At 39.0% G+C, this 25,979-nt stretch overlaps 1 protein-coding gene across 4 annotated transcripts in view; it reads left to right on the top strand.

Moving 5' to 3' along the window:
* The window catches only part of SLC4A10 (solute carrier family 4 member 10), a 59,611-nt gene that overhangs the window by 12,272 nt on the left and 21,360 nt on the right, over window positions 1-25,979 (top strand). For all 4 annotated transcript variants that reach the window (XM_070956974.1, XM_070956972.1, XM_070956973.1 and 1 more), the window contains 8 exons: window positions 2,538-2,695; window positions 5,894-5,981; window positions 6,251-6,397; window positions 7,325-7,425; window positions 9,229-9,403; window positions 9,555-9,688; window positions 10,920-11,165; window positions 20,373-20,478. In XM_070956974.1, the coding sequence (XP_070813075.1) occupies window positions 2,538-2,695; window positions 5,894-5,981; window positions 6,251-6,397; window positions 7,325-7,425; window positions 9,229-9,403; window positions 9,555-9,688; window positions 10,920-11,165; window positions 20,373-20,478 (1,155 nt within the window). The remainder of the gene's footprint in view (window positions 1-2,537; window positions 2,696-5,893; window positions 5,982-6,250; window positions 6,398-7,324; window positions 7,426-9,228; window positions 9,404-9,554; window positions 9,689-10,919; window positions 11,166-20,372; window positions 20,479-25,979) is intronic.

The following is a 25,979-nucleotide window of genomic DNA, read 5'->3' as shown; positions in this document are numbered from 1 at the left end:
AGATTGTGCATGATCACAGATGGTGTTTCACCCTGAAATCTTACATGATATGGGGGAAAGGATGGTAAAATCTTGTGAGATTTTGAAGCAAAAGCACCAAAATCTCGTCAGATTTGGCAATTTTCTGAGATCTGAGATTTAGCCCATTTAATGTTTTATTTGATTACCTGCAATATCCTCAGTCATTTAGGGCTTGTGTTTTTGTTTAATAATAATAATAATAATTAATTATATAATTATAGTATAATTGCATATATGTTACAATAATTTCTAATGATTTGAAAGAAATTGTAGTTTAAGCGCTTAATGTGCTTAGGATTTTTTTAAAAAAAGAACTTGTGGTTGTAGAACATTGTCGAATGTTAATGATTGTGGAGTGTAATAAAACCACTGTATCAAGCTAGTACCCAGGCCGTATCATAACTATGCCTACAGAAAAGAAGGGCCAGGAAGAGAGCGGGAGCTTTTGCTATAATCCTGTTGATTCCTTATTTTTGTATTTGCCTAAGCACAATACCTGTATTGAGATTCCCAGAATTAGCTGAACCTTTCTTTTTATTTTTCCTCAGTGGTATTATTTAGTGAATCGTTGGCACAGCAGGAATTTGAATGCAGTTAATCACAAATTGCTTTATTGTAAGGCTGCACTCTCTTTGCATTGTATAGAATTTTTCCTTACTTTCTCCAAAAGCTAACACAACCCCTTTCAACCCCAGCCCACATAGTAATGGAATTGCTTTTCTGGTTACTGTTCTTGCATTAAATAATGTTCCTAAGCTTTCTCACATTGGATTTTGGGGCAACAGGAAGTTCAGTGCAATTAGTAGGTAACTGTTCTACTATAATGCTGCTCTTTCTTTCCTTTTGTTTACAAATCCTTGTTTTCTCAGAAAGCTAATACAACCTTGATTCCAAAATAATGGTTTCTGGAGAGAGAAAGATTAGAAGTCTTTCAACTGGTTGCTTACTATCTCTGCAAGTACCTTGGCCGATTTAATCTAATGGGAGATCCATTATGCTTAACACTAACAGTGTAACAGTGCCTCAATAAAGCAGCGGAGGCCTTCTGTGGAATTCCCCCCCCCCCGGCAACATTTATGCATCCTACTGAGGAAAATATTTTTCCTCCGAAGGAGGCATTGTAGGTAATATAATGAAGAACATTTTGTTACAGTAACAGCAAACACAATTTAAAGTAGTGAAGTTTAACAATGCAAGTATGATGTGCTGAACTTTTAACAGCAGTGTTGGTTTTGTGACAATGGAGCACCCGAGCAAGCTCTGTGTTGAGCCATTGGGTCCTAACAGGAGTGTTTCCCAACCTTGACAACTCCCTGAAGTGTGGACTTGAACTCCCAGAATTCCCCAGCCACATGTCATTGCTAAAAATTCTGTGGAGTGGAAATCCATGGAAGTTGTCTAGATTGGGAAACACTATTTTAATGCCTTATTCTGTAAAAGGAAAACTTCACTGGATGCTTTATGTATAGCAGCAGCTGCCAGTCGTGTTGCATTTTACAGTGGGCAGGAATCACTGTTGAGGTATAGACACAGTCATCATAGTCATGGAACAATAATTGTGGTCCTGTGAGCAGTAGATGGGGAGATTGAGTATATTTTTCTTGATTCCCATGGAAATGAATCATGAGGTTCTAGTGTGAGCCACCTGGCTCACTTCATGGCAGAACTGCCACATTGAAGCACCTTCCAGACAGTGGTGGGTTGCTACCGGTTCGCCCCGGATTGGGTGAACCGGTAGCAGCAGCAGGAGGCTCCGCCCACCCACCCGGATGCTTCTGCGCATGTGCAGAAGCATCGCATGCGTGTGCACAAGCAAACAGGTAGCAAACCAAATTGAAACCCACTACTGCTTCCAAATAAAATGTGCTATTTTTCTTCCGCAATAATAAAACCATTGTCAATTTTGTAAAGCAAAACCACAATCTCATTTTCATTCATGGATTTACTTAAAATTTTAAATGGGAGTAAAAATGACTACTATTTTTGTCAGTAAGCATGAATGATTCCAATTTTTTTTTATTTTTTTAAAAAAATGGTCAGATCTTTGGTCCTATTGGAATGAATCATGCTTAACAAATTCATTAATTCATTGGTTGAAAATTATTTGGATTGGAATTCTTAAGCTGCCTTTTCAAGAGTTGTAGAATCAGCAACCCTAAATAGACTTTGCACAATACCGGAAATATTAGCCTTTTATAAGGTATCAATATGACTAAGATACCATTTGTAGATAGTAGATTATATTTAGAGCACAAATATGAGCATTAATTGTTCAATTAACTGCCAAGTCTTATAAACCCACAATTAAAGTTTTTATTGATTGATAACTTCAATTAATTTATCAGAGTTTGTACCTGCACTAATACATGTTTATGGTAATTTACCCTGTGGTTAATGATCCATGATGTATCAATGTGTCAGTGAAATTAAATGCTAGGAATCTTCACATCTGTTAGATTCTCTCATTCCCCCTCCCATCCTTCTTTTTCTTGTATGCCTTTTTTTCTAATGATCAGGTTGATCTGCATTTCATGAAAAAAATCCCTCCTGGAGCTGAAGCCTCAAACATTTTGGTTGGTGAGCTTGAATTCTTGGATCGTGCTGTAGTCGCTTTTGTTAGATTGTCTCCTGCTATGTTGCTCTCAGGCTTGACAGAAGTTCCAATCCCATCAAGGTAATTTATAACCATTGCTAAGAAAGAAATGTAATTATTGCAGCTTGGTTTAAATCCTGCAGCTCACAGATAAAAAGAATAAGGGCCAGCCAGGGAATAAAGAAGACTGCTCTGAATAATATTAAGGGTTATATATTGCTACAGAGCACCATTTGTGAAGACTCCCTCACCACCCAAATTGGATAATATCATTGATGCTAGCTAGACTTACAAGATTTCTGACTAGTTTAACAAAACTCCTGATTTAGATAGCAAACAGCTATAGCCAAAATGTGTTCCATCCATCCATGAGATAAGAAGTGAACCGCCCAGCAGCCCTGTTTAGGGTGACCCGCTCCCTTCTCCATCTTCCAGGGTGGGGCTGAGGATTTTGTGCAATTCCTGCATGACACAGTCACTCAGATTCGGGAAGGCCTGGACTCCGACTGGGTAGATTCAGATGGGGTGACGGAGGTGGGTCTTGAGAGTGTTATCTGGGAGGGGTTTGACCTTGTGACTCCCGAGGACGTGGACAGGATTCTGGGTAAGCTTAGTGCTGCCATATGTTTATTGGACCCGTGTCCCTCCTGGTTGGTACTGGCCTCCCGGGCGGTTACACGAGGCTCACTCCAGGGCATTATTAACGCTTCTCTGAGTGAGGGTTTCTTCCCTCCCTCCCTGAAAGAGGCAGTGGTGAGGCCCCTCCTCACGAAGCCTTCCCTGGACCTGGCTGTATTAGCGAACTATCATCCAGTCTTCAACCTTCGCTTTGTGGTGAAGGTTGTTGAGAGTGTGGTGGCGCGACAACTCCCCCAGTACCTGGATGAAACTGTCTATCTAGAGCCGTACCAGGGCAGGATACAGCATGGAAATGGCATTGGTCGCATTGGTTGATGGTCTCTGGAGGGCTCGGGACAGGGGTTGTTCCTCTGTCCTGGTCCTATTAGATCTCTCAGCAGCTTTTGATATCATCGACCATGGTATCATGCTGCGCCGATTGGAGGGGTTGGGAGTGGGGGGCACTGTGTTGCGGTGGTTCTCCTCCTTCCTCTCTGACCGTACACAGTTTGTGTTGGCAGGGGAACAGAGGTCAACCTTGAGGCGCCTTGTTTGTGGGGTGCTGCAAGGGTCGGTCCTCTCGCCCCTTCTGTTCAACATTTATGTGAAGCCACTGGGTGAGATCATCTGTGGTTTTGGGGTGAAGTTCCATCAGTATGCTGATGATACTCAGCTGTACATTTCCACCACGGACCATCCCAATGATGCCCTTGACGTGATATCCCGGTGCCTGGAGGCCGTGCAGATCTGGATGGGGAGAAACAAGCTCAGACTCATCCCTTCCAAGACCAAGTGGCTGTGGCTTCCAGCGTCCCGATATAGCCAGCTAGCTCCATCGCTGACTATTGGGGGCGAGATCTTGGCCCCCTCAGAGAGGGCTCGCAACTTGGGTGTTCTCCTGGATCACGGCTGTCTTTAGAAGACCATATGACGGCTGTGGCCAGGGGCACATTTTATCAGGTTCACCTGATTCACCAGTTGCGTCCCTTTCTGGACCGGGCCACCTTGTACATGGTCACTCATGCCTTCGTCACGTCCCGTCTGGACTACTGTAATGCTCTCTACATGGAGCTCCCCTTGAAGAGCACTCGGAGGCTCCAACTGGTCCAGAATGTGGCCACGCGGGTGATTATGGGGGCAACACAGCGCACCCATTTAACACCTCTCCTGCGCAAGCTGCACTGGCTCCCGGTGGTCTTCTGGGTGTGATTCAAGGTGTTGGTTACCACCTTTAAAGTGCTCCATGGCTTAGGACCTGGGTATGTACAAGATCGCCTTCTGCCACCGATAGCCTCCCACCGGCCACAGAGAGGGACTCCTCAGGGTGCTGTCGGCCAAACAATGTCGACTGGCGACACCCAGGTGGAGAGCCTTCTCTGTGGGGGCACCTGCCCTCTGGAATGAACTGCCCCTGGAGATTCGCATGATCTCCGACCTCCGTACCTTTCGCCGTGCCCTTAAGACTCTTTTGTTCCAACAGACCGGGCTGGCTTAGCAAATGAATTTTAAATTGGGTGTTTGTAGTTTTTAACATAAGGGCCAAATTTTATATATATATTGATTTTAAATTGTTTTTAATTTTTTGGGTATATGTTTGTTTTAATATGGCTGTACACTGCCCTGAGTCCTTCGGGAGAAGAGTGGTATAGAAATTTAATAAACTAAACTAAACTAAACTAAAGAAGTAATTGACAACCATCATCACTGAGTACTGTATGATGTATGCACAATTTTACTTTGAAGGTTAAGATGTCTCAAACTTTATATAACATTGCAGTTATTTAATGCCCTGCAATAAAGTCAGAAGAAGGTCTAAATTTCATAGGCTATCCTCTTTCTCTTTTTCCTTTTACAATTTTAAAAATTTAAATCCATATGTGAAAATTCTATGAAAATTTGAATGAAAATTTCCATTTAAATTTGATAGAAAAATGGGTTTTGTATTGATGATTAACAGGAAATCTGTTTATAGAAAGCTGGGAGGGAAGTTCATGAGCCTAAATCAGTGGTTCCCAGTGTGGGGCAATTTGATTTTTAATGGGGGCAATTGGAATCTTGTTTAACCAAGTTAATGGCCTTTTAGGCTTCCTCCAAGTGAGTAGGAGTCACTTTTTGAATAGTAAGAATTATATGTGGGGGTTGGGGGTGGGGCATCAGGATTTTAGAGATGCTTAGGTAGGGCATGGCCCAAAAAAAGGTTGAGAACCACTGGCCTAAATAGAACATAACTAGCATTGACTGTTCTAAAAAATGATAAAATACCTGCCCAAACAGAAATGATTCTCATTTTGTTTTGTGTAATATGATGTTTTGGTACAGTTACAGCTTAATAATACATTAGGAAACCATTTTTATTGTATACTTCTGTTTAGTTTTAAAAAATACATGAGCCCAAAACTTGCTAGGCGAGGATGTAATAATTCCAATTATGTCATCACCAAGGAAAGTGTTTATAATTTTCTTAAAAAATAACATATTCTTGGGGTTTTAATTTTTTTAAAAAAAATGGTATATCAATGTTTAAAAGAATTTTTTTCCAACTTGTAAAATACAAATTCAAGAGCAGTTAAAACAGAGACTAAGTTTCTTCTAACTTGTACTTGTTCAGATTCTAGAATTATGTAAAATTAACTGAATATTTTTCTGTTTTATTTTTCATAGATTTTTATTTATTCTTCTGGGACCCTTAGGAAAAGGTCAACAGTATCATGAGATTGGCAGGTCAATTGGAACATTAATGACAGATGAGGTACTTAACCTTTCATAGGTGTTGACTAAACCCATTGAAAAGTTACCTATTTTAAAGTGCTTTGTATGAAGATTTATTGTATCACCATGTCCTTCTAAAATGCTTTAGATTAATAACTAGCAGTTTCTTAATTCAATATTTTGAATCACAGTGAACAGTAATGAAAATGAGCAGGAAAATAATTTTTATGATTTGTTGAGAAACAACTGTGTTTGGATTTTTTTCCCCTTAGAAATAAAATCTCATGGAGTTCCTTTTTTCTTTCATAGGTATTTCATGATGTTGCATATAAAGCTAAAGATCGCAGTGACTTAGTCGCTGGAATTGATGAGTTTCTTGATCAAGTGACAGTTCTCCCTCCAGGAGAATGGGACCCAACAATTCGTATAGAACCTCCCAAAAATGTTCCTTCTCAGGTATTTATTTTTATTTATTTATCGTTTATATTTATATTCCTCATTTCTTCCAGTTGTGATACAATTACATAAGATATCATCAGTGCTCTACAATGTTTACCTCTCCTATAGATCATTGGCATCTCAAACAGTTTTTCCCATGATTTTTCAGAGACATATTACCATTAACATGGCTTGACTAAATCAATAAAGATTCTATTCTATTCTATTCTATTCTATTCTATTCTATTCTATTCTATTCTATTCTATTCTATTCTATTCTATTCTATTCTATTCTATTCTATTCTATTCCATTCCATTCCATTCCATTCCATTCCATTCCATTCCATTCCATTCTATAGCTTGTATGAGTCAGTGAAAGTCTGAGCTTTTTCATCATTGTATTTTTTTAATTATTATAAATAAATTTTACCAAGTAGACATAGAAAGAGATTCTAGAAAGAGGTATGACAGTAGCACACATATGGCAGTAACATGTCCTTGTACTGTAATAGTAAATCAGCAGGAATATGCTCTTTCTCTGCCTTGACTTAGACTTCATTGTACTTGAACAGTCTTAGCAATGGAACAGATATGGTGGACACAGCATCCCATAAACCCACAGGAGAAAGATGGCTGAATATAGTCCTTTTTTCTTTTTCTTTTAGTTTTTACTCTCTAGTGCTGAAGCCTCACAGGATGTTATTAACTGATATGTAAACTCTTATTGTAGCACTTTTCCAGACGCTTCTCTCAGATTGTGCTTGGCATCTCCAGATGCTAGAAGTCCTGTTAAATAAGTTACTTTGGTGACTTTCATTTGTGAAAGATGCCTACTAAAAGAAGCTAGACCTGATATTTCTAATTTACCTTGACAGTTTCTTTTCAATCCACAATCTGGAATGGAAAACAAATTCAAAACAGTCACATCCATTTTTTTTCATTTAGGAGAAACGTAAAATTCCAGGTGTACCAAATGGAACTGCTGCTCATGGAGACCCAGAGCCACTTGGAGGACATTCGGGACCAGAATTACAACGTACTGGAAAGTTAGTAGTAAGATAGTATTTTTATTTGATTCCGTACATATGTAAATATCCATCCATACACACACATACAAAGCAGAGGTGAAATCCAATTTTTTTTACTACCGGTTCTGTGGGCGTGGCCTGGTGGGCTTGGTGGGCGTGGCTTGGTGGGCGTGGCAGGGGAAGGATAGTGCAAGATCTCCATTCCCACCCCACTCCAGGGGAAGGATACTGCAAAATCCCCATTCCCTCCCCACTCCTGGGGGAAGGATATTGCAAAATCTCCATTCCCACCCCACTCTGGGGCCAGCCAGAGGTGGTATTTGCCGGTTCTCCGAACTACTGAAAATTTCCGCTACCGATTCTCCAGAACCTGTCAGAACCTGCTGGATTTCATCACTGATACAAAGGCATGTAAAGCTCTTTTTTAAAAATATGATCTAGTACCCACTTGAAGCTCAGTAGGTGTTATGATGCGTGCATATAAATGATGGTTAAAATGAATAGGCTGTCCCATTTATTTGAAACAAATACTTGTGTAAATATACTTCCTCTATTAAAATGGATTGGGTTCGCCTGCATATATATTTATGCCTTGCAAACAATTGCTAAATTGGTATGCATATCATTTAACACATTAAAAATAGCCATGCAATAAATGGAATCATGACAGTCTCTATGCTTTATATTTCTTTGTAAAGTGCAGGTGCAGCTGTTTTGTATGGAGAGCCCCATTCCATTTAATGAAGGAAGGAAGGTTAATTTTCTGTATTAAATGTATAATTTTCCTAGCATTGTTTCAAATATTGTTAGGTAGATTATACTGTAGCTGTCTTATGTTAAGGAAAAAACAGTATAATTTAAAAAAAAAATACTGACTTTTTCACTTTAGAAACTTGTTATAATTGTTCAAGCTTTGTTCAATTGCTAAAATACTGAAATTCAGTATGTGCATACATTTTTTAACAAGTTAAGAAAAATTCAGACCATAACTGTCATCCTGTGGATGCTTACTACTGGTAGGAAGTATACATAGGAATAGGGATAGTTAAGGCATTATATAATATTGTTATAACAGAAATTCCAATGATTTGGAGTTCATAGGAAATTGTTCATCTCAGTTAATGCTGAAAACCTGGTTAGGTGACCATTTTGGCTTTCTCTCAAGCACAGCCACTGAACTTCCTACTTGTAGCATCACTTCACTATATTCTCTTGTGGGCCCAGTAACAACTTTGAAGATCTCTCCATGCTATCTGGCTGTGTTTGTAGACGAACTGGAAGTCCTCTTGTCAGGATTTCTGCCAAAATGAAGTGGCCACAGTTCTGCTTTCTCTAATATCTCAGGGGCAGTAACCTGTGGCAATAACCTGCCATCAAGGATATTTCAATACCTAATACTGATGTTAGAGAACCAGTTTGATGTAGTGGTTAAAGCATCAGGCTCAGTGGTGGGCTGCCGCCGGTTTGGACCGGTTTGGGCAAACCGGTAGTTCCAACCAGCTGCTGGGCCCGCCCACTCACCCTGGCGCTATCACGTCCTATATAATCGCCGGTTTTTCGATGCCGCATGCATGCGCAGAAGGCGCATCACACATTTTCAGTTCCGGGCGAACCGGTTGTTAGAGTATGTGCCGCCTACCTCTGACCAGGTTAGAAACGGGAAGATGGTGAGTTGGTGACTTCTTGATTATTTCATACCTCATTTTAAAAGTGAATGCAAATAGCACATTAAATTTTAATGCAACTATAAGCTTCTGCTTAAAACAAAATAAAAATCACCATCACATTTTAGTAATATTTATTCTTTTTCACTCTCTTTAGGCTCTTTGGGGGCTTGGTTTTAGATATCAAGAGGAAAGTGCCATTCTTGTTGAGTGACTTCACCGATGCATTCAGCTTGCAGTGTCTAGCATCTTTTCTATTTCTCTATTGTGCTTGTATGTCTCCTGTTATCACATTTGGCGGTTTGCTGGGAGAAGCAACGGACGGTCGTATAGTATGTGTTGCAATTGGATTTTCAGCCTTACTGTATCTATTTGTCCCTATCCCTATCCCAATAAATAAAATGTTCTGGGTGGCATTTTCTAAGGATCGGTTCCCAAGTCACAGCTCTAACTTTTCAATTCTACTTTTTTTTAAATATACAGAGTGCAATAGAATCTCTGTTTGGCGCATCGATGACTGGAATAGCTTACTCATTGTTTGGTGGGCAGCCTCTTACCATATTGGGTAGCACAGGACCAGTTTTGGTGTTTGAAAAGATATTATTCAAATTTTGCAAGTAAGTGCTCCGTGTTCCTCCTTTTTGAGTTTCACCATTTCTGCTTTCCCTTGAACGAGCCTCTTAGAAAGACTCAAAAAAATTGTGCTAGGTCTTTTGATATATTTAACCTCATTTCTAAAAGTCTACTATTGATTGGTATTAGCACTGGAGTAGAGTCATGAGCCTTGCCCATAGCTTGAGTGATCAGGGATGATGGGAACTATTTTTAAGTACCATCTTAAAAATTCCTGAGTGTCTTTGAGCTTCTAATTACAAAATAGCATTAAGAGTGGTTAATTCCAAGCCAAAGTACTGCAGATCGGACAGACAAGAGAAAAAAACAAGATGGCAGCATTCTTGAGCCATGGTGGTACAGTGGTTAAAAATGCAGGATTGCAGGCTAACTCTGCTCACATTGCCAACAATTCAATTCCTTCAATCCTGGCTGGCTCAAGGTTGACTCAGTTTTCCATCCTTTCAAGATCGGTAAAAAGAGAAGTCAGATTGTTGGGGGCGATATGCTGACTCTGTAAACCACTTAGAGAGGGCAGTAAAGCACTTGAAGCAATATATAAGTCTAAGTGCTATTGCTAGCCTTAAAATGTTATATTCCCTGGCCAATTTAAAGTGGCCGTAATTTTCTACATTGTTAATTTATGCCCAAATTCTTGTATATTTGGGATTGTTTCTAATTAAGGATTTCTTTTACTTCGTATATTTGGATATCATTGTTCTTTAAAATGGATTCCAGGTGTTTCTCCTGGGTGAGGTGAACCTGTGAAGTACAAGTCCTTGAATCACAACATAACATAGCATTGTATTTATGTATTTGTTGATTCACATATGTAGTGCCCCTCCTATTTGCAGAATATGTCAACAGTATAACACCTATCAAAATTTAAGATAAAACCAAATATAGGAACAAGAGAATAAAATCCAGTAATAAAATCCTGGACTCTTCAAGAGCAGAATGGAAGCCTTTTTATTTTTTGAGATTTGCAAGCAAATCTAGGAATTTGCCTTCAAGGCAATACCACAGCTATAAACCAGAAAAATCAGCCTCATTACTGAAATATGTTTTATGGCTTAACATTGGCCAATGACAATAAGTAGTTATAGTCTTTGCTATGCTTTCCAAAAAAGCTGTTTTGAAGAAAAATTGATTGTCTAGAGACCACATGGAATTCCTAAATCTATATCTTCTCATTTGACCGCCACAATAATATTTTTTTAAAAAATCTATTAATAGGGATTACGGACTGTCTTACCTTTCTTTGAGAGCGAGCATTGGTTTATGGACTGCAATTCTGTGCATCATTCTCGTTGCGACTGATGCAAGTTCTTTGGTGTGCTATATTACTCGGTTTACGGAAGAAGCTTTTGCATCTCTTATCTGCATCATTTTCATTTATGAGGCCTTAGAAAAGCTCTATCATCTCAGAGAAACATATCCGATCAACATGCATAATAACTTGGAACTTCTAACACAATACTCGTAAGTAAGATTTTCTCCATTAATCCTTACTGATGTTATTTGCCAAAGGGAGAGTTTCTACTATGAGAATTAGGAAGGAAATGCCCAGTAGGAAGAGAAATTTGATATTTCTTGTTCAGGTTTGGTTCCCTGTTCATGAATCTCATGTTGATGAACTTGTCAAGATCACCAAGATCACATTGATACCTGTTGTTTGTCAGTATTTTAATTAGATTTTAAAATAAATGGGGTATAGAAGAAGGCTTTCTGTGATATGGACTCATCTCCCATTTTGTTATTATCATACTTATCAATTTTGAAGTTGCATTATATACTGTTTCTGTACTATTTCTTCTGTTCATATAATAAAGGAAATTGTTACAAATTCAAAGAAAGGGTAATCTGATGTTTTCCAAAAAGAAAATGTATTTCATGAATGTTAGCTTTAAAGCAGTAACTAATAGATATGGTAGGATGGGGCTGGTTTTATTTTTTTTAGAGAAATGTCTGTGTTCTCCTTTTCAGAGAAGAGCTACTGTACCGCCTCTTGATAAGAATAGTATAAGCCACAAATGTTTAGCAACTCAGATATTCTGCAACATAAACACTTCAGCAAAACCATTCTGAATCATATAAAATGTTCACCTAACCCTAAAATTAATTATACTTAGCTCTCTTTGAGTTAAATGAAATAACCAACTCATTTGGTATAACTAAGTTTATGCTAGCTCAGTCTTTATCTTAGTTCTAATGCTAAAAATCTGACTAGTTTGTGGCTAAACTATGTGGTTGCATGGGTTTCCTCTGAAAATAATCTGGATGCTGCAGTTAATGTCAGGGTTCCAAGTAACACCCCCAGCGAAAGAAGACTCCGAAGCAAGAAAATCCTCAAAGTTCCATATTGGCACATCTGAAAAAACCTGAATCTGAAAGCTTCCAGGTTTTCCCCACCCAAAAGAAAGTCCAAGTCCAATCCTAGCCCTAGCACCCACATGTCCATCACATGGTCCAATCAATGCACCGTCCCAACTGGAGATGCCTTCCAGTCACACCACTCCAAGTGCAGGGCAGGATGTCCTTGACTCTCAGAGAAAAGAATGTTATGGATAGATATCTCTCCAACTCCATACAATCCCCCCTCCCAGTTTCCCACAGCACTAAATGTGGCAGCCCTGAAGATCCAAAGTAAAAGATGGCTTCCAGGACTGACAGTTAGTGTACAATACTGTGAAGTACTGCCTGAATAATTTTTAGATACCATATAGCAGCAGCCCCCAACCTTTTGGGCACCAGGGACCGATTCCATGGAGAGATGTTTTTCTGTGAACCAGAGATGCGCTGCCTGCATCCCATGGATGGAGCGCCGCTTGTTTGTGCAGCCCATTTCTGGTATACCTCAGACAGGTGCCGCTCCATGGGCCAGGGGTTGGGAACCCTGCCGTATAGGATCTGTCCTGGTTGCCCATATGTATGCTAATGGTTGGGTTTTTAAGATTTTAGAAGTGATATTTCACAGGCCCTTGATACTTGAAAGAGGGCCTTCCCCAATGCATACATCGAGATATTTAGGACAGGGCACCCTAAGCATCCTAGTGAGGAAAGGGGCATTGTGAGAGAATGCTCGAGGGGGCCTTCTTTGTCATGGTTTCTATCAGCCCAACTAGGTAGACCAGGCTAAGAAAGCAACTCCTTAGGAAGCCTAAAACTAAAGCTACAACCAATTATTAAGATTGGTTGTAATAATATCACCTTACAAATCTAATTGTGCTGTATCCCCTTTCTTTTCTTATACTCTTGTGGATTAACAAGGTGTCTTTTGAACCATTTGAGAAAGCTATTTTGTGGCCTTAATATATGGTTTTCCCCTTGTCATCTTGGTAACAGAGCTCACTTATTTCTATCAAGGTCATTGTCCTCTCTACAGCTTTGGATTGTTGGGAACAGCTACTGTTTCTCCAACTATAAGAAAGCTTTGGATTTGATGCCAAGGAAAGATTGGCTTTTTATTTTTATACTAGAATTTCCCAACTGCAGCCCACTATGTTGTATTTTATCTTATAAATGTTGGTGGCATATCAAGGTGTAATTGTAATTATCTGTGAGGAAAAAAAATCAAGTGTGCTACCATTTAAAACAACTTGCATTCAGATGCAACTGGTAGAGAATGAAAATGTGCATACTGTCAGAATCCCATTGAATTGGGATGAATGGCGGAAGGGAGCTGACCCATAAAACATAGCAAAGGTAGAAAGTTATTGAACTACAACTCCCATAGTTCCTTCACATTGACTGTGCTGGATAAACTTGATAGGAGTTGAAATTCAAAGCACCTACTGGACGCTAGATTACCGATTCCACTTTGGTGAAAGAGAAGATGCAAAAATGAACAAATGACAATGGGATTAGTGAGGAAGCAGCAAGATGATGGACAGGATCCAGTGGCTGGTTTGCTAATATGCTTATCTACAATTTTGTAGTGAAGTTTGCCTCAGTGTTGTGAAAGCTGTGCACTCCTTTGTTTTTCATGTAGGTGCTTATACTGAAATTCTTTCTAAAATGGTTAATTATATTTCTAAAGAAATCAACATAGGTATCTTCATGGCAATTGTAACTAATGCATGAGTCTGCTTATGAGTTGGTATAGTAATACATTCTGAAAGACCTTTTCAGCTTCTAAATCTATATCAGTATCCCACTTGTCAGAAATAGCAAATGAAATTCTCTGTGATTTTTTTTTTTGCTAGCCATTATCATTCATAAAGTAAATATACACACCTGCTCATTTTGTCTTTTTCCAGTTCTTTAGCTCAATACATATTTAAAAGCTCTTTCACATTACAAATAACCTCCAACTTCCCCCAACTCCACTATCTATGGACTTTGTCATTGGCCAAACGTATCACTTTATTGATGGATGGCTGTTGGAGAATATAAAGGCATCATATGTTTTCCAAAGCTGAATAGCTAACCATATGGTTGCAATTCTCTTGAATACTCACTAAAAGTCAATCCAATGAATGTCAATACAATTTATTTCTCAGTGGACATATATAGAAAATAGGTATATTTATATAGAGGTTCTTGTGGGAAAATTGATTAAAGGGTATATACTGAGTTTATAGCCCTCTGTAATAGTCCTTTGGCTTGTATGAATAGTTATGTAAAATCTGTCCTTAGTATAAGAATGCCTTGTGTGTGTGTCTGTGTGTATCTCTGTGTGATACTTTATAAAAGGGATTTAAATAGGCCTTCCTTGAATGTTGAATGATACCTTTACACTTACCTCATAATGGATTCCACTGTAGATACTTACTTATCCACAAAGGAATCCATAAGTGGAATTTATATGCCACATTTTCTTACTATTATTAAAGATTTTTTAGATTACAGTGTTATAACCGTCTACCACAGGGTAGGTGGCCTTTTTGTAACCACGCACACATTTTTTTAGTGTCTAATGGCCACAACAGTAAAGTTGGCAGGGTTGTGGGCAATTGAAGTTTTGTTATTCACAGTTTCATGATCCATAGTGCAAAATGCAAAAACATTTGGACCTCTCAATTCGACCAAGGTAAAGCAATAGATGCAATCTACATAGACTTCTGCAAAACCTTTGATTCAGTGGTACATGACAAACTTCTGTTAAAACTAAGTTCTTACGGGATTTCTGGATCTTTGCACAACTGGATAGCTACATTCCTATCAAAGAGGCAACAAGTAGTTAAAATTGGAAACGCTATATCAAACCCTGCACCAGTTAACAATGGTTTCCCCAAGGCAGCATTCTAGGACCAACACTCTTTCTGCTTTATATTAACGACCTTTGTGATCGTAAACTATTTAACACCACAGACAATTCTACTACCCTAAAAACGACCTAGATTATGTATCTGAATGGTCAAACAATTGACAACTCCAAATCTCTGCTAACAAATGCTCAGTCCTGCACATTGGCAATAAAAATCAGAACATCAAATACAAGCTGGGCCGAAACAATCTAACCCACACTCTGTCAAGGACCTAGGAGTACTCATTTCAAAAGATCTAAGCCCCAGAGCTCACTGTAACAACATTGCTAAAAAGGCAGTAAGAGTTGTCAACCTTATTTTACAAAGTTTTCTCTCTGGTAACCCTATACTTCTAACTAGGGCATACAAAACCTTTGCCAGACCTATCCTTGAATACTGCTCACCTGCCTGGAATCCACACTGTATTTCGGACATTAATACATTAGAGAGGGTCCAGAGGTATTTTACAAGAAGAGTACTCAACTCCTCTGCTCGCAATAAAATTCCTTATACCACCAGGCTTGAAATTTTAGGCCTGGATAACCTTGAACTACACTGTCTATATTCTGACAAAAGCTTAGTACACAAGATTATCTACCTTAATGTCCTACCTGTTAATGACTACTTTAACTTCAACCGCAATAACACAAGGGCTATCAATAGATACAAACTAAATGTAATCTAATCTTGATTGCAGAAAATATGACTTCAGCAATAGAGTAGTAAATGTTTGTAACACTCTACCTAATCCTATTAATTTCTCTAACTCCCATACCTTTTACCTTAAACTGTCTACCGTGGACCTTACACATTTCTTAAAAGGTCCCTAAGAGGGTGTGCATAAGTGCACCAGAGTGCCTACCATCCCTGTCCTACTGTCCCCATTTATATGTAATCATTTTATGTATTTATGGCTATGTTTTGCCTATTTATTATTGCCATTTTTTTTCATGTGTCTATGTCTATGTCTATACTGATACTTGTTTCCTTATCCTTGTTGACAAACAATTAATTAATTAATTAAATAGTTTTATACTGGAATGGAATCCTTGAGAACAGCAATGGTTGCTTATATTCACATTGAATTGTTGGATATCCAACTTTGCTGAGAAGCCCCACCCCTTTTTTGCTCTGGGTCCTGTAAGTGCTGATAGGGTCTAAGTGGAAACAAATGAAGACATGTGTTCCCAATAAAATGTGAATGTTTATCTCTTTCATGTGTTACCCATGTGAGGTAGTTCAGAAAACAAGCACAACCTTATTATAAGGTTACATTAACAGAATCTTGCGAGACTGAATGCATTTCTCCTCTTTCTCCTCTTTCTCCTCTTTCCTTTTTCTAGAGTGGGGCCTTTCTGAAATATTTCCCACATTATCCCCCCTTCTACAGGCTGAGACATCTTTGCGTGCCAGTTGTCCAGTCTGCAGCTCTTCTTCCTGTGTCCCAAAGTCATCCCCACCTGCCATTACTTCATCAGAAATAATTTTCCCTAGCTAATATTCAAAAATTGATTCACTAATTTTATCTTTACTTTGGCAGTTCTGTTCTGTACTTCAAAAAGGGATGAATTGATGTTTTCTAACAAAAAAGAAAAACCAATTTTTACCAGACGTCCCTTGATTATTAACAGATTATACTGAATAATTTCAAAGAGCTTTGGCATGATGGTATGCATATGACAATCTGTCCATGGCATACATTTAAGAATTGGGAGCATAATATCCCACTGTGAAAGTTGTTTAAGGTGCCAAGTTCATGTCATACTGATGAATAACTGAGCTAGATTCTTTTAGTTAAAGGATGCTGCTATTACTTATTTGTTTGTTTGTTTGCTTGCTTGCTTTAATTTTGGGGTTAGGTCATATTATATTTAAAACCTGTAAGCCCCAACTATCTTTGAATCCTAAGTACGAATGAAGGGACTTAGCAAAGGTGTTTGTGAGTTGGCCTCACAACCATCTGCCCTCTATGTGTAGGCTACATTGTGAGAATTCAGCCTCTCAGGCATTAGGTACTGCGTCTTCAGGAGACTGGTACATACTCACATTTGACTAAGCATCTAATGTTTACTAAGCATGAGTGAAAAGGGAATATGAATGTGTTCTTTTATGATGAGGAATTTTGGTCAATGGTGCCTGATTGGACAGAGGAGTCTGATAAGCACACATCTATATCTGCATATGACTGCTTCCCTAATGAAGCCAAATGCACAATCTCAAAAACATGGTCAGCAGGCACACTGATGTGGGAGGGATCTGGACTCCATCCATCATGATTCTGCTAACTCTTCATACACTCATTGAACAACCTTATACTTTGCAGTCATCAAGAGACATGAAGCATTGCATAATGATTGTAATTAAGATAAATTACACTCAATCTAACCAACTGTGTGTCCTTACTATGGGATGTTAGGTGGTAACAAATGACAATGAAGAGAATGTTTCCTTCCTTACTTCCCTCCCTCCCTCCCTGCCTCCCTCCCTCCCTCCCTGCCTCCCTCCCTCCCGCCCGCCTTCCTTCCTTCCTTCCTTCCTTCCTTCCTTCCTTCCTTCCTTCCTTCCTTCCTTCCTTCCTTCCTATAGTAGTTCCTTTTCAAGCATGTCTGTAAACATTGATGCAGAGAAAGTCTCCATGAAGTCTCTGTTGCAGAACTGATAAAAGCTATTTTTTTAAGAGAAAGAGAGAGGCCAGCAGTGAGCATCTCCCATATATTGCGGCAATGAGGTACTGAAATCTTACGGACAGCAGCTCATATTTCAACTTTTTACTCTGTCTCAAATAATGCAACAGAAAAACAACAAAAAACAGTCTTAGAAGAACACAATACGTCATTCACACACACAAACATATAAATAGAGGCACATCTATATGCTAACATAGGTACACATATAGTTAAATATGAACCCATGTACATTGATAGAGAATTCAGTCTCCAAGTGCTAGTCCTTTTGTCAGACAATGTGTATGTTCACACATATGAATACACATATGCACCGACACTCTTTGGTGTGTGTGTGTGTGGGGGGGAATTCAGAACCACAGGGCATTCCTGAGGTTGCTCAGCGGGTGTGGAATGCTGGTGATTGACAGAGGAGGAGATAAAATGGAATCCCTGATACTCTGTGAAGTTGATTGGTTGCTTTTAGACTGATGATGTTACTTAGTCTGGTAATGAAACATCTGCAAGCAAACAACCAAGTTTAAAGAGCAGCAAGGACTCCATAGTTCCATCCTGAGTTACAGATATGTTCTTCTTTTGGGAGCAGAGTATTTGGAAAACCTGCACAGATGGACGCCTCTCTTAATCAACTGCCCCTATTTTTAGTTTCAACTGCCCAAAGCAAAAAAAATCTTTCTAGATCTGAAGATAACATTTCAATATGTGTACTTCTCTCTCCCCCCTCCTATCTATCTGTCTATCTATCTATCTATCTATCTATCTATCTATCTATCTATCTATCTATCACCTACCTACCTACCTACCTACCTACCTACCTACCTACCTACCTACCTACCTACTCATTTATATTCTATGTCAAAGTTTGGGATAGAAAAGCTCATTGTCTGCTTTAGATGGTTGCTTTCTGAGAAGCATTTGTCTCTTCATTTTACTCTTTTTTTTTTTTAAACAATGTATAGAATAAACTTCCTTCTTGGACCCACGATTGCTTTGGAGTTGCTTTTTTAACGCTTGGATACCTACATGGCATCTTCTGTAGTTCTTTCATTTGGCTTCATAATTCATTTTTGACATGTAGCTTTAACAGCAGCTGGGAAACAGGAAAAGTATATTGCCGTATGACAAGGTGGATTATTCTTGCGTGTCCAGACTTTTTGATAAAACTGGTCCAAATCTCTTTTGCACTACTATTTGTTTCCCATAGTAGGGGGCAAATTATTATTTTTTATTTTCTACAGTCCCAAAGGTGCTTTTTCAAAAGGCAACTGTACTTCATTTCCACAGTACACTTACCGGTATATATCAATCCAAATTAAATGGCAAAAGTAAAGTCTCTGTTTTGTTCCTGAAACATGATAAAAAACTTCAATGCGGCTTGAAGTTGCAGACAGAATGACCCCACTGTATGATCTTTTTTGTTTTCCAGCCGAGTCCCTTATTTTATAATCCCTTTTTCCTGTTTATCCCTAACCTTTTCATTTAGTTTCACCACAAATCCTCAGATGACAATCATGAAGATTGATATTAGCAATCCCATTAATAACAGAACAGAGGCTTTTTATGCCCAGGTTCAATCCCCAGTTGGTATTAAAAAATAAAATAAGGATTAATATTCTGAGAGAAAGGTTTCTCTGCATCAGATAATCTGCTGAAAGCCAAAAGGAACAACATAGGACTGGGGGGGATTAATGTTCTATTTTATCTAAAACAAATTATGGCTTAACGGGAGGATTCACGTTCTAGGGCTGGTGAATAGATATTGCAAAACTTCCAGTCTGCTGTAATGGAAGCAAAGTAAATTATTACGAAATCCAACATCCAATTAATTTTACTATGGGAAATTGATAAAAAGATACAGGAACAGAATATTTTTCAGCTATTATTTCTTTGCACCCTTTTCTTGAGAATAATTCAAATTGAATGATTGGAATTATTGTAATGATATCAAGAATTTCTGTGATACAAAGCTAGAATTCCAACATAATCGTAATGCAGAGAACTGTTAGTGAATGAAGAAGGGATATGTATTGGTGCACATTTTAAAACATGTGAATGTGGACCGTAGTTTTAACAAAAATGATCCACAGAGTTATATATTCTCTCCTGTTTCTCAGAGAACCTTTTCAATGCCGCAGTCCTCCTCAATTTACACTGTAGCAAAATGTATTTCTGAACAGAATAAAATTTTGTTCTTCTGAGAACCTAATAGAAACAAAAGTTTTGTAGATTCATCATTTTCCTTCAAAGTGGAACAATGGCTGAAAATTGAATTGAATTGAATACTTTATTTGGCCAAGTGTGATTGGACACACAAGAAATCTCTCTCCGGTGCAGAAGCTCTCAGTGTACATGCAGCACAACAGAATAATGATCCTCCTCCTCATCATCATAATACCAATAAGAGGGGGGCAGTAGGAAAGATAATAATGAGGATAAATAAAAGATAAGTAATAAAAACAAATGGGATGAGGCAGAGATTGCATCTTCTAGAGGATTTTTACAAATGAATCACAAGGCTGCTTTTGGAATATACTATGAAAACAAGCACCTTATGTAACATTTAAGAAAAGTCAATACAGGAGCAATTCAATTCTATTGCTGCATTGCTGGGACTGGAAAATTATGCCTGGTATCATTCAGGGCTGCTTAACCAACTTTAATTTATATGTGATTGCCCCAGACAATTTACAAAATGATGGTGAATTAAATTATTCATTTCTAATTGAGATAACATCAACCATCAATTTATTTTTCAGATGCAGCTGTATGGAACCAGATAACCCAAGCAATACAACCTTACAATATTGGCAGTCAAAGAACATGTCCTCATTTGCGATACCTTGGACAAATCTTACTGTGACTGTAAGTATGCCACCAAATCATATTGTGAATTCAATCAAGGTGTACCTATGGAATATACCTGGGCAATATACGGAGGCTAATGGCAGGCTGATCTCCCCAGTCTGCAAACTACTTACAGTATTGAAACTTTATTCATTCGTTCAATATAGATCTCTCCTTGCTATTCAACTGAGTATCCAAGATGATTAGCAAAAAAATAAAACATAAAGGGCATAAAAAGGTCTCAAAACATGAATTACGATTTATGCTAAAAACTAGTTAACATATCAAATCCTGGAACGTGAGATGTGCCTTGACTATTCTTTTAAACATGGTCACTCTGACGGGAAGGAGGAAAAGGCGCTAGATATACAAGCAGTTCTGAGGACAGATGATAGGGAACTACTCTAAGAAATGTGGCTTAGTGTATTTCACTGGGCTCCCTAAAAAAAAAAAAAACAGATTCCGATCTCAGTAAAGAACTTCCATCAAATTTATGAAACGGGGGGAGGGGGAGAGGAGTTCCTTTTGAGATCTGCCCTTGGCTCCACATTTCATTCCATTTAGAAAAATCCCTTGTTATCCATATAGCATTTTCAGTAGGCCATAAGGTAGCAGAGAAGTCATAAACACAAACTCTTTTTTACCAGCATGTTGAATGTGAATCAATATGATGGGTTTTTTTTTTATTATGGTCGATAACGAGGAAACCTGCTAAGACTGATAGCACAAGAATAAAAAACAAAAGCAAGCAAGAAGGGAAGAAAGCAGAAAATAAACTGACCCTGCTTTCTGTATAGTAAAGGTAAAGGTAAAGGTTCCCCTCACACAGATGTGCTAGTCGTTCCTGACTCTAGGGGGCGGTGCTCATCTCCGTTTCAAAGCTGAAGAGCCAGTGCTGTCCGAAGACGTCTCCATGGTCATGTGGCCGATATGACTAAACACCAAAGGCGCACGGAACGCTGTTACCTTCCCACCAAAGCTGGTCCCTATTTTTCTATTTGCATTTTTTACGTGCTTTCAAACTGCTAGGTTGGCAGAAGCTGGGACAAGTAACGGGAGCTCACCCTGTTACGCGGCACTAGGGATTTGAACCACTGAACTGCCGACCTTTCGATCGACAAGCTCAGCATCTTAGCCACTGAGCCACCACATCCCTTTCTATATAGTAGCCCCTACCTTTTGGACTAATCTGCTCCAAGGCAGTTGTGGAGGCCCCACCTTGTTGCAATGTTCAGTTCAAGCTGTTCCATCCCACCATACTTTGGGTCCCAGGTAACTGACTGTATTCTTCTGAGAATGCACTTATTCTGAGTTTCATCTTGGCTTTTCATTTGTGGTTAATTTTTGTTTTTGGATATAGCTTTTGAAATGCTTGTTATGTTTTATTTTTGAAATAAATAAACAAAGAGAAGCCAGACAAAACACTGCTTTCATTCTGGCTAGACAGTAAATAGTAAGGATAACATTAATCTTAGTGGCCTGAGAATTTTACTAAGAGGGGAGTTGTAAAATGTATGTAAATATCCTTAGAAAAGCAAAAAAATAAAATGAAAGGAGCCCCAGCATAAGTGATGTCACTTCACAGGGACAAAAACAGGCTATGTACAGAATTTTCTTAAATATTCTTTCCAATGCATCTCTGATGATGAACTATGATCATCATTAGCTTCTACTAAAATTGAGTTAAGGGTCTTTCTAACATCTGAGTGACTTGGCTTCCTAAAAATTCATGTCTTGGAAGACAAGACTGGTCTGATTGCCTTCCGATGTGCATAATTCTCTGATTTAATCCTAGCTTAACATAATCAAAGCTCATTGTTAATAAATGATCTATCTTGTGACAAACTTGCCTATAATATGAGTGCAGATCATGCTAAAGAAGAATTATCTTGATAATGAACCCAGTGTAAAGGTGTACTGTTATTGTTATTTATTTATTATTATATTTATGTCACCATCCTGATAACACTGACTTGTCAGCACAGAACTTCCAAATATTGGAAAATATTTCTAAGAAATTTCAACTGTTCAGATTCCACTAGTGCAGAATTGTGATACAACCTAATTTGTGTATCATATAGGAACCAGCTTGAGCTTAATCCAAGAATAGTGTGAGTCATATGTGAGGCCTCACAAGAATATTATAAAGACTGCATGGTTGCAGCAAAAATATTTGTGCTTTAGGGCATTTTATGAAACTATGTGTATCATATTATGTTGTTATTGGATACCCTTTTGATTGCAAAGAGCCACACTGAATATGTGGGATGAGGACATTGTTAAGGGCAGCAATTGGAGGATCTTGTCTTAAACCTGTATGGATGACCTGGGTTGCTTTTCCCCAGTGGTGAAATCCATTTTTTTTTACTACCGGTTCTGTGGGCATGGCTTGGTGGGTGTGGTATGGCTTGGTGGGTGTGGCAGGGGAAGGATACTGCAAAATCTCCATTCCCACTCCACTCCAGGGGAAGGAAACTGCAAAATCCCCATGCCCACCCCACTCCTGGGGGTAGGATATTACAAAATCCCCATGCCCACCTCACTCCTGGGGGAAGGATATCTTCATTCCCACCCCACCCGGCCAGAGGTGGTATTTGCCGGTTCTCCGAACTGCTCAAAATTTCCGCTACTGGTTCTCCAGAACCTGTTAGAACTTGCTGGATTTCACCCTGCTTCCCCCCCCCCCCCCGAAATTTTTGGGATAGGAAGGACTAAGCAACTCTGGATGACACAAAAAGAGTCTTTTAAGGGGATACATACATGCAACCCTGGGATTATTAGTTTCAAAACATATTTTTATATGAATACAATCTTTTAGCCTGAATCCAAGGTTAAAATGCTCTTTTGTGATTGAAAAATGCCAAGCTTGCAGGACAAGCTAAAACAAAGGGAAACAAAGGGACAATTTTTTTTTAAAAAAAAACTTTTTAAAATACAAATCTGGTGTTCTCAGTGCTGTAGTTTTTTAAAACTGCAGGCTGGGTTATGCAAATACTACCGCATCACATTTGTTTAGCGTCTGTGAACCTGAAGGAAGGTTTTGAGTCATACATTTCCTTCTTCTCTGTTTTCTTTCATTATATTTAAACAATCAGAAGTGGTATCATTTTAATTGTTTCCTGGGTACTATATAAAGATATACTTTGTCAAATAATCTAGACCTTATTTATTTGTGAATAACCCAATAGCTTTTTAAAAACCATTACTCCGGCTTCATGGCAAACTAGTAATTGGGAAAGTGACGGAGTATTCTTGTTAGCTATTTAGGAGGAGATGACAGAAAGGAGCAATAGTAAAGCTGACAATAGTAACGGCTAGGTTTATGATGCATTGATAAGTACTAACCCCGATTCAGTTTTGTAAAGACAAATCCTCCTTGAAAACCAGTTTTCCTGGCTAGATGGCTCCTTAGGCTACTTTACAATAGGCATGTCCAACGCACAGGTCACAGGTAGCCCTGGATAGCTAGCACTGAGGGTCCACAACATGGAAAACTTTTAACATTATTATGTGATTTATATAAATTATATGTGGCCCAAGACAATTCCTCTTCACTCAATGCAGCCAAGGCAAGCTAAAAGATTGGACACTCATGCTTTAGAACATATGGCAAGGAATCCTAAGGCATTGACATCCATGAGTCCATTTGCAAAAAAACTCTCCACTTTCAAAATGTTCTCTCCTCCACTCTCTTCCGTGTTTAAGAGGGGAAAACATAGTCTAGGCAAATTCCCAATAATCTATCAGTTCAGCCATACAGACTACTCACTACTGTATAGTGCAGATTGCTGACAGATCTCATTTAAACGGTCTTTTAAATGTTTGCAGTGAACAAATGAGCATACTATGTGCTGCAGGGTTTGATATGGAAATACATTTTAAGGAAGATTCTGTATATATCTGCACAAAGTGTTTCTGCACATAGAAAAGCGCCATGGAAAGCTTGGGGTAGCATATGGAACGTGTGCCATTCAGAATGAGCATTCAAATATTTGTCTGGACTGTGTCAAATTTTATATAATGCGGTTGTGTGGAGTCTATCGTCCCCTGGTGGCAAAGGAAAGTATCTCTAATGTAAAACCACTAGAAATTATTTAAACGTTTGTATATTAATCTGATGTTTTCCATCACAGAAGTTGTGCTTTACAAACCAGTTACTTGACACTGATCCAGAGATAATGGTTTTGAGCTTTTTAAATATGCTCGTCATCCAGCTTTTCCTGCCTTAAGTTGGTTGTTAAAACTTAGATAATTTCTTCTAAGACCTACATTAGTAACATGTTAAATCCGTGATGGCGAATCTATGGCACGCATGCCGGAAGTGGCATGCAGAGTCATTTTTCTGGGCACACAAGCTATCGCCCAACTCACCTGCAGCTGTGCATGTGTGCGCCCCAGCTGGTGCTTGGGCCTCCGATGCGCATGCGTGCAATTCAGGGGACCCAGCTGGTCTTCAGAGTTCCCCTGCACATGTGTGCATATTTGTGCATGTGCGCGAGAGTACTGGTGCACAGCATACACATGTGCAGACAGTGTTTGCATGCGTGCATTGCACGTGCAAAAACCACACGCATGCGGAGATGGTGCGAGTGTGCGCACAGCGCATGATGGGGCGCACATGCGAAAGCTTTGTGCATGTGCAATGGTGTGTTTGCGTGTGCAGCGCATAGTGGGGTGTGCGCAAAAGCTGTGTGCATGTGCTGATGGTGCAGTTGTGTGCACAACACATGGGGGAGGAGCCGCGCATTAGCACAGATGGCACAAAGTGTGCGAAGCACGGACCTGTTCGACACTCTGTGAGTAAAAGGTTCGCCATCACTGTGTTAAATTAAAACAAAACAAAAAGAACAAAAAACATTGCTACCTTTATTTCTTTGTCGGTAAATTTAAATTTAACACAAAATAGTTTGTCACGGAAGCGACTGCCTGCAAAGGCTCCTGGATTGGGGCTGAAAGGCAAAAGTAGAAGCAGTATGCTCCGTCCCATTGGTGGGATTCAGCCAGTTTGCACCATTTCGGGAGAACCGGTTGTTAACTTTCTGAGCAGTTTGGTGAACTGGTTGTTGGAAGAAATCATTAGGGCAGAGAACCGGTTGTTAAATTAACAACAAACCGGTTGTTAAATCCCACCACTGCTCCGTCCCATATTTGGGTAGACCAGGTTGCCCTGATAGACCGGTCCCACCGGAAAAACACTTATTGCTACCAAAAATGTAAAATAATGATTACTAACAAAAAGTGGTGAAGTGCCAGATTAGAATAGACCTCATAAACTTCCAGTAACATTTCTCATGTAACTATAATCAATAGGTGGTATGAAACATGATATTAACCAGGCCTGGACATCCCTTTGATCCTCACTGTCTCCCAGTTAAATTAAACCACAGTTAATCCATTATGGTTTTGAGTCAACTAGTTGTTTTGAAATGACTGTCTGAAGCTGATTTAAAGTTTTGACTGGTTTTGTGTATGTTTTAATTGAGTCAGAATATAAGGGCCAAAGAAGGGAGAAACAAAGG

Source organism: Pituophis catenifer, unplaced genomic scaffold (genome assembly GCF_029215685.1).
Source record: "Pituophis catenifer annectens isolate HBS135680 unplaced genomic scaffold, rPitCat1.0.hap2 SCAF_1, whole genome shotgun sequence".
In the NCBI taxonomy this organism is placed as follows: domain Eukaryota; kingdom Metazoa; phylum Chordata; class Lepidosauria; order Squamata; family Colubridae; genus Pituophis; species Pituophis catenifer.
This window is presented reverse-complemented; position numbering and strand designations above follow the sequence as displayed.